Genomic DNA, 13892 nt, shown 5'->3' with positions numbered 1-13892 from the left:
GCCGGGCCTCCTCCTCGGGGCTGTATTTTATTCTCTCTTTGTTAAAAAAGGATCCTCCTTGCGCTCCCTCTCCGGTGGTTTCGGCCATGTCTGAAACAAACTCACAGCCGTCCAATCAAAACGCGACAAACGTCTTCTTCTTGAGCTGTATTATTTCCAGCGGAACAGGACCATATGAGGCGCGTTGCTGCCCCCAGCAGGCTGATGAGGGAACTGCAGCTAGTTGCTCTGACTCAGATGAGCGTCAACAGTTGCAGAGGTGAAAAGTGTGTTCAGGAGATTTCTTTATTTTTTTTAAATTGGATATTTAGGGAAATTAATTCCCTGCACCACATATGAGAGTATTTTACTTTCTCCAGACTACCATTTAAGTAATGAAAACGCTGTGATATATTTTTGCTACTGTGACACTATACTTTCCCCAATGACACTTCCAGTTCATATATGCCAATCCGTAAAGGTTGGTTAATAAACACAAATACAGTACAGGCCAAAAGTTTGGACACACCTTCTCATTTAATGCGTTTCCTTTTAATTTTCATGACTATTTACATTGTAGATTCTGTCTGCAGACATCAAAACTATGAATGAACACATATGGGTGGCTACTTTGAGGAATCTAAAATATAAGACATGTTTTCAGTTATTTCACACGTTTTTATTAAGTACATAATTCCATATGTGTTCATTCATAGTTTTGATGCCTTCAGGGAGAATCTACAATGTAAATAGTCATGAAAATAAAAAGGAAACGCATTGAATGAGGTGTGTCCAAAGTTGTTGCCTGTACTGTACATATTCACACACACACAAAGACAATGGTGGTGCACTTCTACACAGCCATTATGGAGTCCATCCTCACATCCTCCATCACCATCTGGTACGCTGCTGCCACAGCCGAGGACAAGGGCAGACTGCAGCGTGTCATTCGGTCTGCAGAGAAGGTGATTGGCTGCAATCTGCCGCCGCTCCAGGACCTTTACGCCACTGTGGCTGACCCCTCCCACCCCGGACACAAACTCTTTGAGCCCCTCCCCTCTGGCAGGAGGCTGAAGTCCATCAGGACCAAAACCTCACAACACATTAACTGTTTTTTCACCTCCGCCACTAGGCCCGGAAACCACCCTGACTCTCTCCACACTACACATCTGGCTCTCCATGCCACTGTACTGTTCCTTTTTACTACTGTTTGACTTTTTTTTATTATTTATTTACATTTATTTTATTAGTTATTAATACATACTGTGTGTATATGTTTATACTTATATTGTTTATATTATTTTGATCCTTCTTATATTTAGAGAATGTGTGACATGCACCAACAGCACCATGACAAATTCCTTGTATGTGCAAAAAACGTACTTGGCAATGAAGCCCTTTCTGATTCTGACACACACAAACACACACACACACACACACACACACACACACACACACACACACACACACACACACACACACACAAATATTAATGTAATCACATTCTGTATTTTAGCTGTAGCTACACACATTAATTCCGTTATTTAATTATTGGGCAATGAGCTGCTACTACTTTGTTTTTTTAGTTTTTTTTACAGATTATGTAATTTCTTAGCATGTAGGAAAAAAAGTGATGCCCGTGCACACTCAAAAAAGCAAGAGACAACCAAACAAAAGTTTTTCTGACTCCTTTATATGAGATGCAACAGCTGTGCTCGAGCAAAACACAAAGTGATGATGCATCAAATGGTTGGGTTGATGATCTTGCCCAAGAAGAGGATTTTCCCTGTGTGGCGTTCAGTGATGAGGACCATGAATGGACGATTGAACTTCAACACAGTGACACGGTGGAAAGACATCAGCGTGATGCCGATGCCTGTGGCGGCAGCAGCGGTGGCTCCGGTCTCGTCCACGTCCAGCGTAGCTTTGTGCACAACCTGCGGTGCAACGCAGAGTAAATGAGACGACAGACGAATAGAATATGTGTGAAATAACATAAAACATATGCTCTGTTTACTTACATCTGAGACTTTCAGTCTTTGCTCCTCTGAAATGCCTGTTAGATTTGCACGACCACCAAACATGTCGGTCATTCCCATTTCTGACAGCACATCGTTGAGGTTGTAGGAAGTCTTGATGGAGAACTTTGGAATATATACATCTTGTCTCCTAAAACATTGGGGGAGAAAAAGACAAATATTCAGTGAATCTGACTAGGGCAGGAGTTTCATTTGACTACTAGGGCCTTAAATAAAAAAGTCTGACAACATTATAGGATGAATCCCTACAGAGATAGAGCTTTTAGTTAAAGAGTAAGATCCTTTTAGTTTAACATGAAACAGCCCCGAAATCACCATCACCAAACTCCACCAGACTCCATGTAAATAATCAGGACTTTTATCATCATAAAACACACTTCATTCAAAGTGGACAGAAACAAAATAAAACTATCTAAAGCCGTCTTGGTTCATCTTTCCACTGTTCCAACAATCACCACTCTGGTTTGGTTGAAATAAACCCTTAATTCACCCATTTACATGTGGAGATATGCTGGCTCTATACACGCTAAAAGTCCTGATTATTTACATGGAGTCTGGTGGAGATATGCTGGCTCTATACACGCTAAAAGTCCTGATTATTTACATGGAGTCTGGTGGAGATATGCTGGCTCTATACACACTAAAAGTCCTGATTATTTACATGGAGTCTGGTGGAGATATGCTGGCTCTATACACGCTAAAAGTCCTGATTATTTACATGGAGTCTGGTGGAGTTTGGTGATGGTGATTTCGGGGCTGTTTCACAACTCATATTAATGTTAAAAAACCTCATAAAGTGACATTTTCATGCCATGGGACTCCTAAAACAGGACCAGTTTCTAAAGATTGTTGTTCTTAAATTCTACACACTTGGGCTTCATCCACTTCAACCATTTGGTGAGGTGGTTCGGGCACATGCGGTTCTCCAGCGTTGCCATGTCGTCAGGCAGCATCAGCAGCATGGAGTAGGAGCTGTTGAAGGGCAGCTGAAGGACAGTCACGTTCAGCACATGGTCGTGATAGGAGTGGAAACGTTCCTCCATGTTCATCATGTCGACTGGAACCTGGACGATATCAAAACATATTGATATTTAAACATGAAGACACAGAGTGCATGCAGACAGTTAGAGGCTACCTCTCATTCCCCCTGCTCTGGTGTTTCCCCCTCTCATTCTCCCTGCTCTGGTGTTTCCCCCTCTCATTCCCCCTGCTCTGGTGTTTCCCCCTCTCATTCCCCTGCTCTGGTGTTTCCCCTCTCATTCCCCTGCTCTGGTGTTTCCCCTCTCATTCTCCCTGCTCTGGTGTTTCCCCCTCTCATTCCCCCTGCTCTGGTGTTTCCCCCTCTCATTCCCCCTGCTTATTTTATTTTATTTCTCATTCTTTATTTATAAAGGACAACACACATTAATCAACATTTCTGTAAATGTGTCAGTGTTAGCCAGCTGGCAAATTTTCAACTGTAGTCCTTTTGGCCAGATGATTTTAGACCAAAGCAGCAGGAAAGAGCAAGACATTAGTACAGGTTAATATAGACAAAAGTCAACAAGACACCACACAGACAGCTAGAGCATCAGAGAAGCTATCTCTGCTTGCCATGCAGAGCCACAAGAAGCAGCAAAGCGCCAAGCAACATGGGCCACAAGCCATCTTCTAACACTGCTCTGGTGCTTCACCCTCTCATTACACACACAATCTGAATTAAGAGAGAAACTCTGAACCTTGGTGTTCTCGTCCACGTTGAAGTCATCCTGCTTAGTGAGTTTAGGGTCAAATGGAGTCGCCCACTTTCCTGTTAGATAACAAACAGAAATAAAACACAAGCTTTGGTTTGATACGTACAACTTAAAAGTGTGATCACAAAATGTAAAATGGCATCATTTTATTTAATCATTTATTTGAGACCGTCCTACCCCGAAAAAACGGCTACATACATACATACATACATACATACATACATATATACATACATATATACATATATACATACATACATACATACATATGTACATACATACATAAAGTTTGGACAGACCTTCTCATTCAATGCGTTTCCTTTATTTTCACGACTATTTACATTTTAGATTCTCTAATGGCTGTGTAGAAGTGCACCATCATTGTCTTTGTGTATGTTTCTCTGTGTGTGTGTGGATGTACAGTACAGGCCAAAAGTTTGGACACACCTTCTTATTCAATGTGTTTCCTTTTTATTTTCATGACTATTTACATTGTAGATTCTCACTGAAAGCATCAAAACTATGAATGAACACATATGGAATTATGTACTTAACAAAAAAGTGTGAAATAACTGAAAACATGTCTTATATTTTAGATTCTTCAAAGTAGCCACCCTTTGCTTTTTTATTAATAAGGGAAATAATTCCACTAATTAACCCTGACAAGGCACACCTGTGAAGGTAAAACCATTTCAGGTGACTACCTCATGAAGCTCATTGAGAGAACACCAAGGGTTTGCAGAGTTATCAAAAAAAGCAAAGGGGGGCTACTTTGAAGAATCTAAAATATAAGACATGTTTTCAGTTATTTCACACTTTTTTGTTAAGTACATAATTCCATATGTGTTCATTCATAGTTTTGATGCCTTCAGTGAGAATCTACAATGTAAATAGTTATGAAAATAAAAGGAAACGTATTGAATCAGAAGGTGTGTCCAAACTTTTGGCCTGTACTGTATGTATATATATATATATATATATATATATATATATATATATATATATATATATATATATTCATGTTTCTAGTGGCTGTAGTAGTTCTGATGGGAGCAAAGCAGGAAGGAAGGTGAGGAAGTAGAAGAGTGCCAAATGTCCTGGTAAGGAGGCAAGTTTCGGGGGTGGATTGGTCAAACAAACACTTTCCCCCAGGAGACCGCCGTTCATGTCCCGTTTGGAAAGAAAAGGAAACAGAGTTGTTTTTTTTACTTTATGGAACAAACTGAGCTACGTCACGTTCTGCGTCACGTGGTAAACTTCAGGAAATGAAGTCACGTCTGATTTGAACCATAGTTAATATTTAAGGACAAAGCAAAGTGATGCAAATGCGGAAGTGCCTTAAACCTGCTTTATATTTGAATTCCTGCAGGGGGAGACTCCTTAAACCTGCATTATATCTGACTTCCTGCAGGGGGAGACTCCTTAAACCTGCATTATATCTGACTACCAGCAGGGGGAGACTCCTTAAACCTGCATTATATCTGAATTCCAGCAGGGGGAGACTCCTTAAACCTGCATTATATCTGACTACCAGCAGGGGGGAGACTCCTTAAACCTGCATTATATCTGACTTCCTGCAGGGGAGACTCCTTAAACCTGCATTATATCTGACTACCAGCAGGGGAGACTCCTTAAACCTGCATTATATCTGAATTCCAGCAGGGGAGACTCCTTAAACCTGCATTATATCTGACTACCAGCAGGGGAGACTCCTTAAACCTGCATTATATCTGACTTCCTGCAGGGGAGACTCCTTAAACCTGCATTATATCTGACTACCAGCAGGGGAGACTCCTTAAACCTGCATTATATCTGACTTCCTGCAGGGGAGACTCCTTAAACCTGCATTATATCTGACTACCAGCAGGGGAGACTCCTTAAACCTGCATTATATCTGAATTCCAGCAGGGGGAGACTCCTTAAACCTGCATTATATCTGACTACCAGCAGGGGGAGACTCCTTAAACCTGCATTATATCTGACTTCCTGCAGGGGGAGACTCCTTAAACCTGCATTATATCTGACTTCCTGCAGGGGGAGACTCCTTAAACCTGCATTATATCTGACTTCCTGCAGGGGAGACTCCTTAAACCTGCATTATATCTGACTTCCTGCAGGGGAGACTCCTTAAACCTGCATTATATCTGAATTCCAGCAGGGGAGACTCCTTAAACCTGCATTATATCTGAATTCCAGCAGGGGAGACTCCTTAAACCTGCATTATATCTGACTACCAGCAGGGGAGACTCCTTAAACCTGCATTATATCTGACTTCCTGCAGGGGAGACTCCTTAAACCTGCATTATATCTGACTACCAGCAGGGGAGACTCCTTAAACCTGCATTATATCTGAATTCCAGCAGGGGAGACTCCTTAAACCTGCATTATATCTGACTACCAGCAGGGGAGACTCCTTAAACCTGCATTATATCTGACTTCCTGCAGGGGAGACTCCTTAAACCTGCATTATATCTGACTACCAGCAGGGGAGACTCCTTAAACCTGCATTATATCTGACTTCCTGCAGGGGAGACTCCTTAAACCTGCATTATATCTGACTACCAGCAGGGGAGACTCCTTAAACCTGCATTATATCTGAATTCCAGCAGGGGAGACTCCTTAAACCTGCATTATATCTGACTACCAGCAGGGGAGACTCCTTAAACCTGCATTATATCTGACTTCCTGCAGGGGAGACTCCTTAAACCTGCATTATATCTGACTTCCTGCAGGGGAGACTCCTTAAACCTGCATTATATCTGACTACCAGCAGGGGAGACTCCTTAAACCTGCATTATATCTGAATTCCAGCAGGGGGAGACTCCTTAAACCTGCATTATATCTGACTACCAGCAGGGGGGGACTCCTTAAACCTGCATTATATCTGACTTCCTGCAGGGGAGACTCCTTAAACCTGCATTATATCTGACTACCAGCAGGGGAGACCCTTAAACCTGCATTATATCTGAATTCCAGCAGGGGAGACTCCTTAAACCTGCATTATATCTGACTACCAGCAGGGGAGACTCCTTAAACCTGCATTATATCTGACTTCCTGCAGGGGGAGACTCCTTAAACCTGCATTATATCTGACTACCAGCAGGGGGAGACTCCTTAAACCTGCATTATATCTGACTTCCTGCAGGGGGAGACTCCTTAAACCTGCATTATATCTGACTACCAGCAGGGGGAGACTCCTTAAACCTGCATTATATCTGAATTCCAGCAGGGGAGACTCCTTAAACCTGCATTATATCTGACTACCAGCAGGGGAGACTCCTTAAACCTGCATTATATCTGACTTCCTGCAGGGGAGACTCCTTAAACCTGCATTATATCTGACTTCCTGCAGGGGAGACTCCTTAAACCTGCATTATATCTGACTTCCTGCAGGGGAGACTCCTTAAACCTGCATTATATCTGACTTCCTGCAGGGGGAGACTCCTTAAACCTGCATTATATCTGAATTCCAGCAGGGGGAGACTCCTTAAACCTGCATTATATCTGAATTCCAGCAGGGGAGACTCCTTAAACCTGCATTATATCTGACTACCAGCAGGGGAGACTCCTTAAACCTGCATTATATCTGACTTCCTGCAGGGGAGACTCCTTAAACCTGCATTATATCTGACTACCAGCAGGGGAGACTCCTTAAACCTGCATTATATCTGAATTCCAGCAGGGGAGACTCCTTAAACCTGCATTATATCTGACTACCAGCAGGGGAGACTCCTTAAACCTGCATTATATCTGACTTCCTGCAGGGGAGACTCCTTAAACCTGCATTATATCTGACTACCAGCAGGGGAGACTCCTTAAACCTGCATTATATCTGACTTCCTGCAGGGGAGACTCCTTAAACCTGCATTATATCTGACTACCAGCAGGGGAGACTCCTTAAACCTGCATTATATCTGAATTCCAGCAGGGGAGACTCCTTAAACCTGCATTATATCTGACTACCAGCAGGGGAGACTCCTTAAACCTGCATTATATCTGACTTCCTGCAGGGGAGACTCCTTAAACCTGCATTATATCTGACTTCCTGCAGGGGAGACTCCTTAAACCTGCATTATATCTGACTTCCTGCAGGGGAGACTCCTTAAACCTGCATTATATCTGACTTCCTGCAGGGGAGACTCCTTAAACCTGCATTATATCTGAATTCCAGCAGGGGAGACTCCTTAAACCTGCATTATATCTGACTACCAGCAGGGGAGACTCCTTAAACCTGCATTATATCTGACTTCCTGCAGGGGGAGACTCCTTAAACCTGCATTATATCTGACTTCCTGCAGGGGGAGACTCCTTAAACCTGCATTATATCTGACTTCCTGCAGGGGGAGACTCCTTAAACCTGCATTATATCTGACTACCAGCAGGGGGAGACTCCTTAAACCTGCATTATATCTGACTTCCTGAAGGGGAGACTCCTTAAACCTGCATTATATCTGACTACCAGCAGGGGGAGACTCCTTAAACCTGCATTATATCTGACTTCCTGAAGGGGGAGACTCCTTAAACCTGCATTATTTCTGAATTCCAGCAGGGGGAGACTCCTTAAACCTGTATTATATCTGAATTCCTACAGGGGGAGACTCCTTAAACCTGCATTATATCTGAATTCCAGCAGGGGGAGACTCCTTAAACCTGCATTATATCTGACTTCCTGCAGGGGGAGACTCCTTAAACCTGCATTATATCTGAATTCCTGCAGGGGGAGACTCCTTAAACCTGCATTATATCTGAATTCCAGCAGGGGACTCCTTAAACCTGCATTATATCTGAATTCCAGCAGGGGAGACTCCTTAAACCTGCATTATATCTGAATTCCTGCAGGGGGAGACTCCTTAAACCTGCATTATATCTGAATTCCAGCAGGGGGAGACTCCTTAAACCTGCATTATATCTGACTACCAGCAGGGGGGAGACACCTTAAACCTGCATTATATCTGAATTCCAGCAGGGGGGAGACACCTTAAACCTGCATTATATCTGAATTCCAGCAGGTGGAGACTCCTTAAACCTGCATTATATCTGAATTCCTGCAGGGGGAGACTCCTTAAACCTGCATTATATCTGAATTCCAGCAGGGGGCGAACCGTGCAGTTCTCAATCCCTAGTTTTAAGTCTTCTGCAAAACAGAATCATGTTCATTTTTTAAAAATCGGCGATAAAGCAGGGGGTGTTTTAGGGCATGGCTATGATGTGATTGACAGTTCGCAGAATGTCTTATATGTAATATAACTATGGGACAAAGATACAGTATATTTAAAACCTAGCGAAGCTAAATTTTACCGCAAATTATTTAGGCTAGCTTTTAGCAGCAGTTGCATCCAGATTGCCAGTGAAAGAGTGTAACGTAACGTAGAGTCTAAGCAGCGTTGCCAACTCTCAGCTATAGTCACAGTCAGATAGCTAGATAGATAACAGTCTATGGCTCCTCCCTCTCTCCTCCCTCTCTCCTCCCTCTCTGCTCCCTCTCCTCGAAAATAGTCACATCTGCAGCCAGGATGGCCCGTAATGGCAAACTCGACAACTCATAGCAGATCTCCACAAACCAATTGGTGACGTTACACATGACCTGTCTATTAATATTTAGAGTCAATGATTTGAACCCAAATCTCCATCTTTTTGATCAACTTAACTAAGTAGTTTTGATGCCTAAACCTAACCAAACAGGGACCATTTCACAATGTTAACGACATGTTTAAAACCGGGATCGCTCCGGTGCCGACGGATATTCTGCCGGATGTGCGTCCCCTTCCACTTTCTTGGTGTTGGCGTTCTAACCTCCGATGAATTTCTGAGGACTATGGTGAACTGCTCCTCAGATCTCTGCAGGGTAAATCCAGACAGCTAGCCAGACTATCTGTCCAATCTGAGTTTTCTGTTGCACGACTAAAACTACTTTTGAACGTACACATGTTCCACCAAAACAAGTTCCTTACCGAGGCTATTAAGCAGAGGCACCGTGGTTCGCTTCACTAGGAAGTGAAGTAACGTCTGATTTGAACCCGAACCACCATCTTTTAACTACATAGCTTTGGGGCCCTATCGTGCACGCGGTGCAGCGCAAAGCCCGACCCAGTTGTTAGTTTCTCATCCAGCGCCCACGTCGTTTAAATAGCAAATGCACCTGCTCCCATCTGTGGCCCCATGGGCATGCTGGTCTCACAGGGAGGTGTGTCCAGGTGCATTCTGGGAATATTGCTATCTTGAGGCAGCGGGAAGTGGTCACACCATTGACCAACAAAAACCTGGTCTAAAGTCAATAACGCAGCATTTCATTGTTATTTTAACAGAGCATTAGTAAAATGCTCCTAGGCTCGTGCACAGCGCGCGCACACTATGCTTGTTACACACACAGGGACGCACAGCAACACACACACAAACACACACACACACACACACACAGCAACACACACGCAGAAGATTACAAATAAAAATATTACGGTGTAAATCCTCCATCATAACAGCAATGCTCCAAGGTCCAAACGCGCCTGGCTTTTAAAGGGAATGGGAGATGATCTCTGATTGGTTGATGAATGGGAGATGATCTCTGATTGGTTGATGAATGGGAGATGATCTCTGATTGGTTGATTGCATGTTAGCCCCAAAACACACCTCTGATCAATGAAGACACTAAGAACAACCCTTTAGGACCAGGCACCCGGCACACGGACCATTTTATACCGCTGTCAAACAATAATGGATTTGGACACGCCCTAAACACACCTGCACCAGGCGCTTAGATCGTTAAAATAGGGCCCTTGGTGTCTAAACCTAACCAAACTGGGACCGTTTCACAACTTTAATGACGTGTTTAAGTACCAGAATGACCCCCTAAAAACGGTGAAAAAGTTCAGTGTGGAACGATGGACCCTACTCGCAAAAAACTGGCGCCATCTTGACTACAAAGACGAAGGGGAGGGACCGGAGACCTCTCAAAATCTGATGAAAATCTTTCAAACTGACCTTTGTTGATCAAAATAACGGACAGTTTTAGCAACTGTACAGCCTATTTCTTCGCTTAAAACCCGTTTCGGTGAACTATTTTGGTAAAATACGAGATGGTATTATGGTCGGTTTTTTGGAATTTGGGAGCAGCCAGACTCACGTGACGCGTTCGTCCAATCAGCTGCCATGCGTTGCGTTCGTCATGCTCATCCCCCTCGTCATTTCCCTTAAGTGTTTTCACATAAGTGTTTCTTTTGGGACAATACTAACCATCGGAAGTGGGTACTACGGCGGTAAGTAGTCAGTGTACTGACGGAAGTATGCAGAATGAGACCCAGGCCAAGTCGTATGGTTTTGGAGGACCGGTTGATTTACCTTTGTAGTAGATGTAGCTGATGAGATACATGACTGTGTTTGGATCCAGGTTTTCCACCAGCTTGTCAATCTTCCCGTTGGTCTTCTCCTCCACGTACTTATTGATGGTACCAGCACTTTCTGTGGCGTTGGTGAAGTCCACATTGAACCCATCTGCGAGGTACGACTGCTTCAGGGTCTGCAGGAACTCTGGCTTTGGCTTGAAGCTGTTGTCCACGAACACGGCGGTCCCTTCGCTGGTGTCCTGAGATGTGTTGTTGGCCCTCTGGAGGAACATCTGGAAGGCCTGGTCCACATCTGTCTGAGTCAGGAGGGAGCTGTTGAAGCCCAGACCACTGAAAAGCTGACGGTGAGTCTCCCCCCGTGCTCCCACGGACAACGCAGCCAAGGCCACCGACACACTAGCCGGGGAGAAGAAGATATTCTTTCCCTGAGAGTCAGCATCAGCTGCTAACTTCCTGTAGAGTCGGAAGGAAAACTCTTGGTTTGCTTCGGTCACCAGGGAGACGCTGTTGGCGCTGCCGTCCTCTACGGTGTCTTGGATGGTCTTGTCGCCATCGTGACCCAAATGGTGATGGCCTCTGCCCACGCAGATCACCGCTGATAGGACCCAGAGACCCACGGCTGCACGCATCATCATTGTGAACTAAGAACAAAGTTCAAAAGTTCAGCTTCACTGTTTGTTCGTGTTACACAATGTTTTCTGTTGCTCAAAACTGTCATTTGTTCTGAAGGCCATGCACAAATCAAATCAGGGTTTAGTTACATGTGAATTTGAAATCACAAAGAAACAAATCAAATGATGGAGTGTTAAAGTCCAAATAAAATAAATTTGACACCTCCTGTTGTCAAATTTGACAAAAACTTTCTATATCAGAACTATGACAAAAAGTGACAAATGATGGAAAAATCTACAAAAACGCAGGAAAAAAAAATCTAGCAAAACATTTATTTTTTTAATCGCTTAAAAAAATGACCAAAAAAAACATAAAAAACATCGCCAAAGGTGACAAAAGACTTGCAATAAAATCGACAAAAAGCCGTTTCTGCTCTGCTTTCTTTCTGTTGATTGGTCTGTGTATTTCTACACCCCTCTGTTCCTTTGTCTCTTGTTGGTTCGTCTCTCTCTGTATACACGCTAAAAGTACTGACATGGAGTCTGGTGGGTTCGGTGATTGAAGCAAATTAGCTGATTTTTTTGTGTTAAACTCAAAATACATAACACTAATATATATTTTTGTTTGACTGAGTGAAAGTCATATTTTATGTTAGGCTACTGAGAAAAATGTTAAGCTTACAGGGACTTTGAACCTCCAAAAAACAATTTACAGTTTCAGTGCGCACATTTACATATCAAACTCCATGTGTTAAACATAGTTTTTCATTTGAACTGTATTTATCTGTTGGCAGAGTATTTAAACTTGTATATAAAACACATAAAAACAATCTGAAAGAGCTTACCTTCTCCTGGTTGAAGCGCAGACAGAGAAGCACTGACTGGACAAAGAGAGATGTACCTTTTTATGAGATAAATCAGAGAAACTGTACTTTGGCTTTGTTTATTCTCTGTCTCAAACTCTTATTTGCTCGGCCCCTGCATTTGTTCTATGTAATGATTACTGTCCAACCGTTGAGTCAAACTGAGGCTGCAGCTGATAAACGCAAGAGCCAAGCTGCCACTGCTTCAGCAGCATGTGCACAAACATGTGAGTGATGATTACTGTATTGCACAGTAGAAATCACTTTAAAGGGTAACTTTGGTATCTTTGGTAACCACTACAGTGCTCAATTACCTATTTGTGAGGGTGAAATAAAATACAATTTTTCGCCGCGAAGGCTTGAACTGTCCTCTGGAAGACCTCCACCAGACCAGGGGGCGCTTGTTGGATTGTTGTTGGCCTCGGCAGGCGAGGGAGGCGGGGAGGAAGTAGAAGGATGCCGGTGCGGGCTGCTAGCCTGGCTAAGAAAACTACCACACAATTCGCCACTGCAGAGACTCATATTCACCAACGACAGCACACAAAATGGATATATATGCTACAAATACACATGGTACTGCTGAGTGATGATTATTACCGGAGCCTGGCTGAACACACTCACTCATCCCAGACGGCAGCTAGCAGCTAAGAGGGTAGGTGAATTTAAACAATGGCTAAGTTGCTAAATGCATCTTGTTGTCATGTAAGGGCCCTGTTCGTGTTGCACAGACATTTTAATTGCATTTTGTGTCTGTTAAGAGGCACAAAGGCACTCTTTATCTTATGCCCCCATAACTGCCGTTTTAGCTGAGTGGGAGCTCTCGGCATTAGCTGCAGCAGCTCCGCGTTGCTAGCACTGCTATCGACAGTACTCATATACATATAGCAATCAAGATTAACGTAAAAATTGCCTGGAGTTCTCCTTTCTCCTCTCCTTTGTGAGTTTGCATTAAGTACTTTTATACTTTATGTAAATTTTTGTGACGATAAGCTCTCACCTCTTTTAGACCAAAATCAATTTGCTTATCGTGCAGAGAGAGGTATTGAGGATGCGCTGCTGTTTTTGATTAACAGTATTCATGAGCACCTTGAGCATGCTAAGAGCCTGGTCAAGATTGTGTTCATTGACTTTAGCAGCGCTTTTAATACAATCCAACCCCACCTGCTGGTGGAAAAATTGGTGCATTTGGGAGTAAATCCCCAATTGATTATTTGGATCTATAACTTCTTGACGGATCGCAGTCAGCAAGTCAGATTTAATTCATGCATATCATCATTAAAAATTATAAACACAGGGGTGCGTTCTGTCGCCTCTTTTATATACATTG

General features: G+C 43.2%; 2 protein-coding genes across 4 annotated transcripts in view; both read right to left on the bottom strand.

Moving 5' to 3' along the window:
- carnmt1 (carnosine N-methyltransferase 1) overlaps positions 1 to 141 on the bottom strand; it is a 19748-nt gene extending 19607 nt beyond the window's left edge. The window contains exon 1 of the mRNA XM_028578209.1: positions 1 to 141. This exon is cut by the window's left edge and continues 49 nt beyond it. Coding sequence (XP_028434010.1) covers positions 1 to 88 — 88 coding nt within the window. The 5' untranslated portion in view covers positions 89 to 141.
- Positions 142 to 1652: 1511 nt separating this feature from the next.
- LOC114555486 (alpha-1-antitrypsin-like protein CM55-MS) lies at positions 1653 to 11747 on the bottom strand. 3 transcript variants are annotated; one of them, XM_028577902.1, is made up of 6 exons: positions 11673 to 11747; positions 11087 to 11609; positions 3737 to 3807; positions 2889 to 3082; positions 2001 to 2148; positions 1653 to 1916 (listed from the first exon to the last, which is right to left on the bottom strand). In XM_028577902.1, exons 1-6 carry the CDS (start codon positions 11724 to 11726, stop codon positions 1722 to 1724), a joined length of 1185 nt encoding a protein of 394 aa, XP_028433703.1. In that variant the 5' UTR covers positions 11727 to 11747; the 3' UTR covers positions 1653 to 1721. The 3 variants fall into 3 exon arrangements, with proteins under 3 accessions (XP_028433703.1, XP_028433704.1, XP_028433702.1); XM_028577903.1 differs by having other exon boundaries at positions 11087 to 11605; positions 11678 to 11742; XM_028577901.1 differs by having other exon boundaries at positions 11087 to 11728.
- Between the last annotated feature and the right edge of the window lie 2145 nt (positions 11748 to 13892).

Source organism: Perca flavescens, chromosome 5 (assembly GCF_004354835.1).
Source record: "Perca flavescens isolate YP-PL-M2 chromosome 5, PFLA_1.0, whole genome shotgun sequence".
NCBI lineage: Eukaryota > Metazoa > Chordata > Actinopteri > Perciformes > Percidae > Perca > Perca flavescens.
This window is presented reverse-complemented; position numbering and strand designations above follow the sequence as displayed.

Coding starts and splice junctions, on each gene's coding strand:
- LOC114555486 (XM_028577901.1), bottom strand. CDS start 11,726: ATGATGATGCGTGCAGCCGTGGGTCTCTGGGTCCTATCAGCGGTGATC. Junction 2,149..2,888: donor TTGAAGTGGATGAAGCCCAA/GTGTGTAGAATT, acceptor CCAATGTTTTAG/GAGACAAGATGTATATATTC. Junction 1,917..2,000: donor AAAGACTGAAAGTCTCAGAT/GTAAGTAAACAG, acceptor GTTGCACCGCAG/GTTGTGCACAAAGCTACGCT.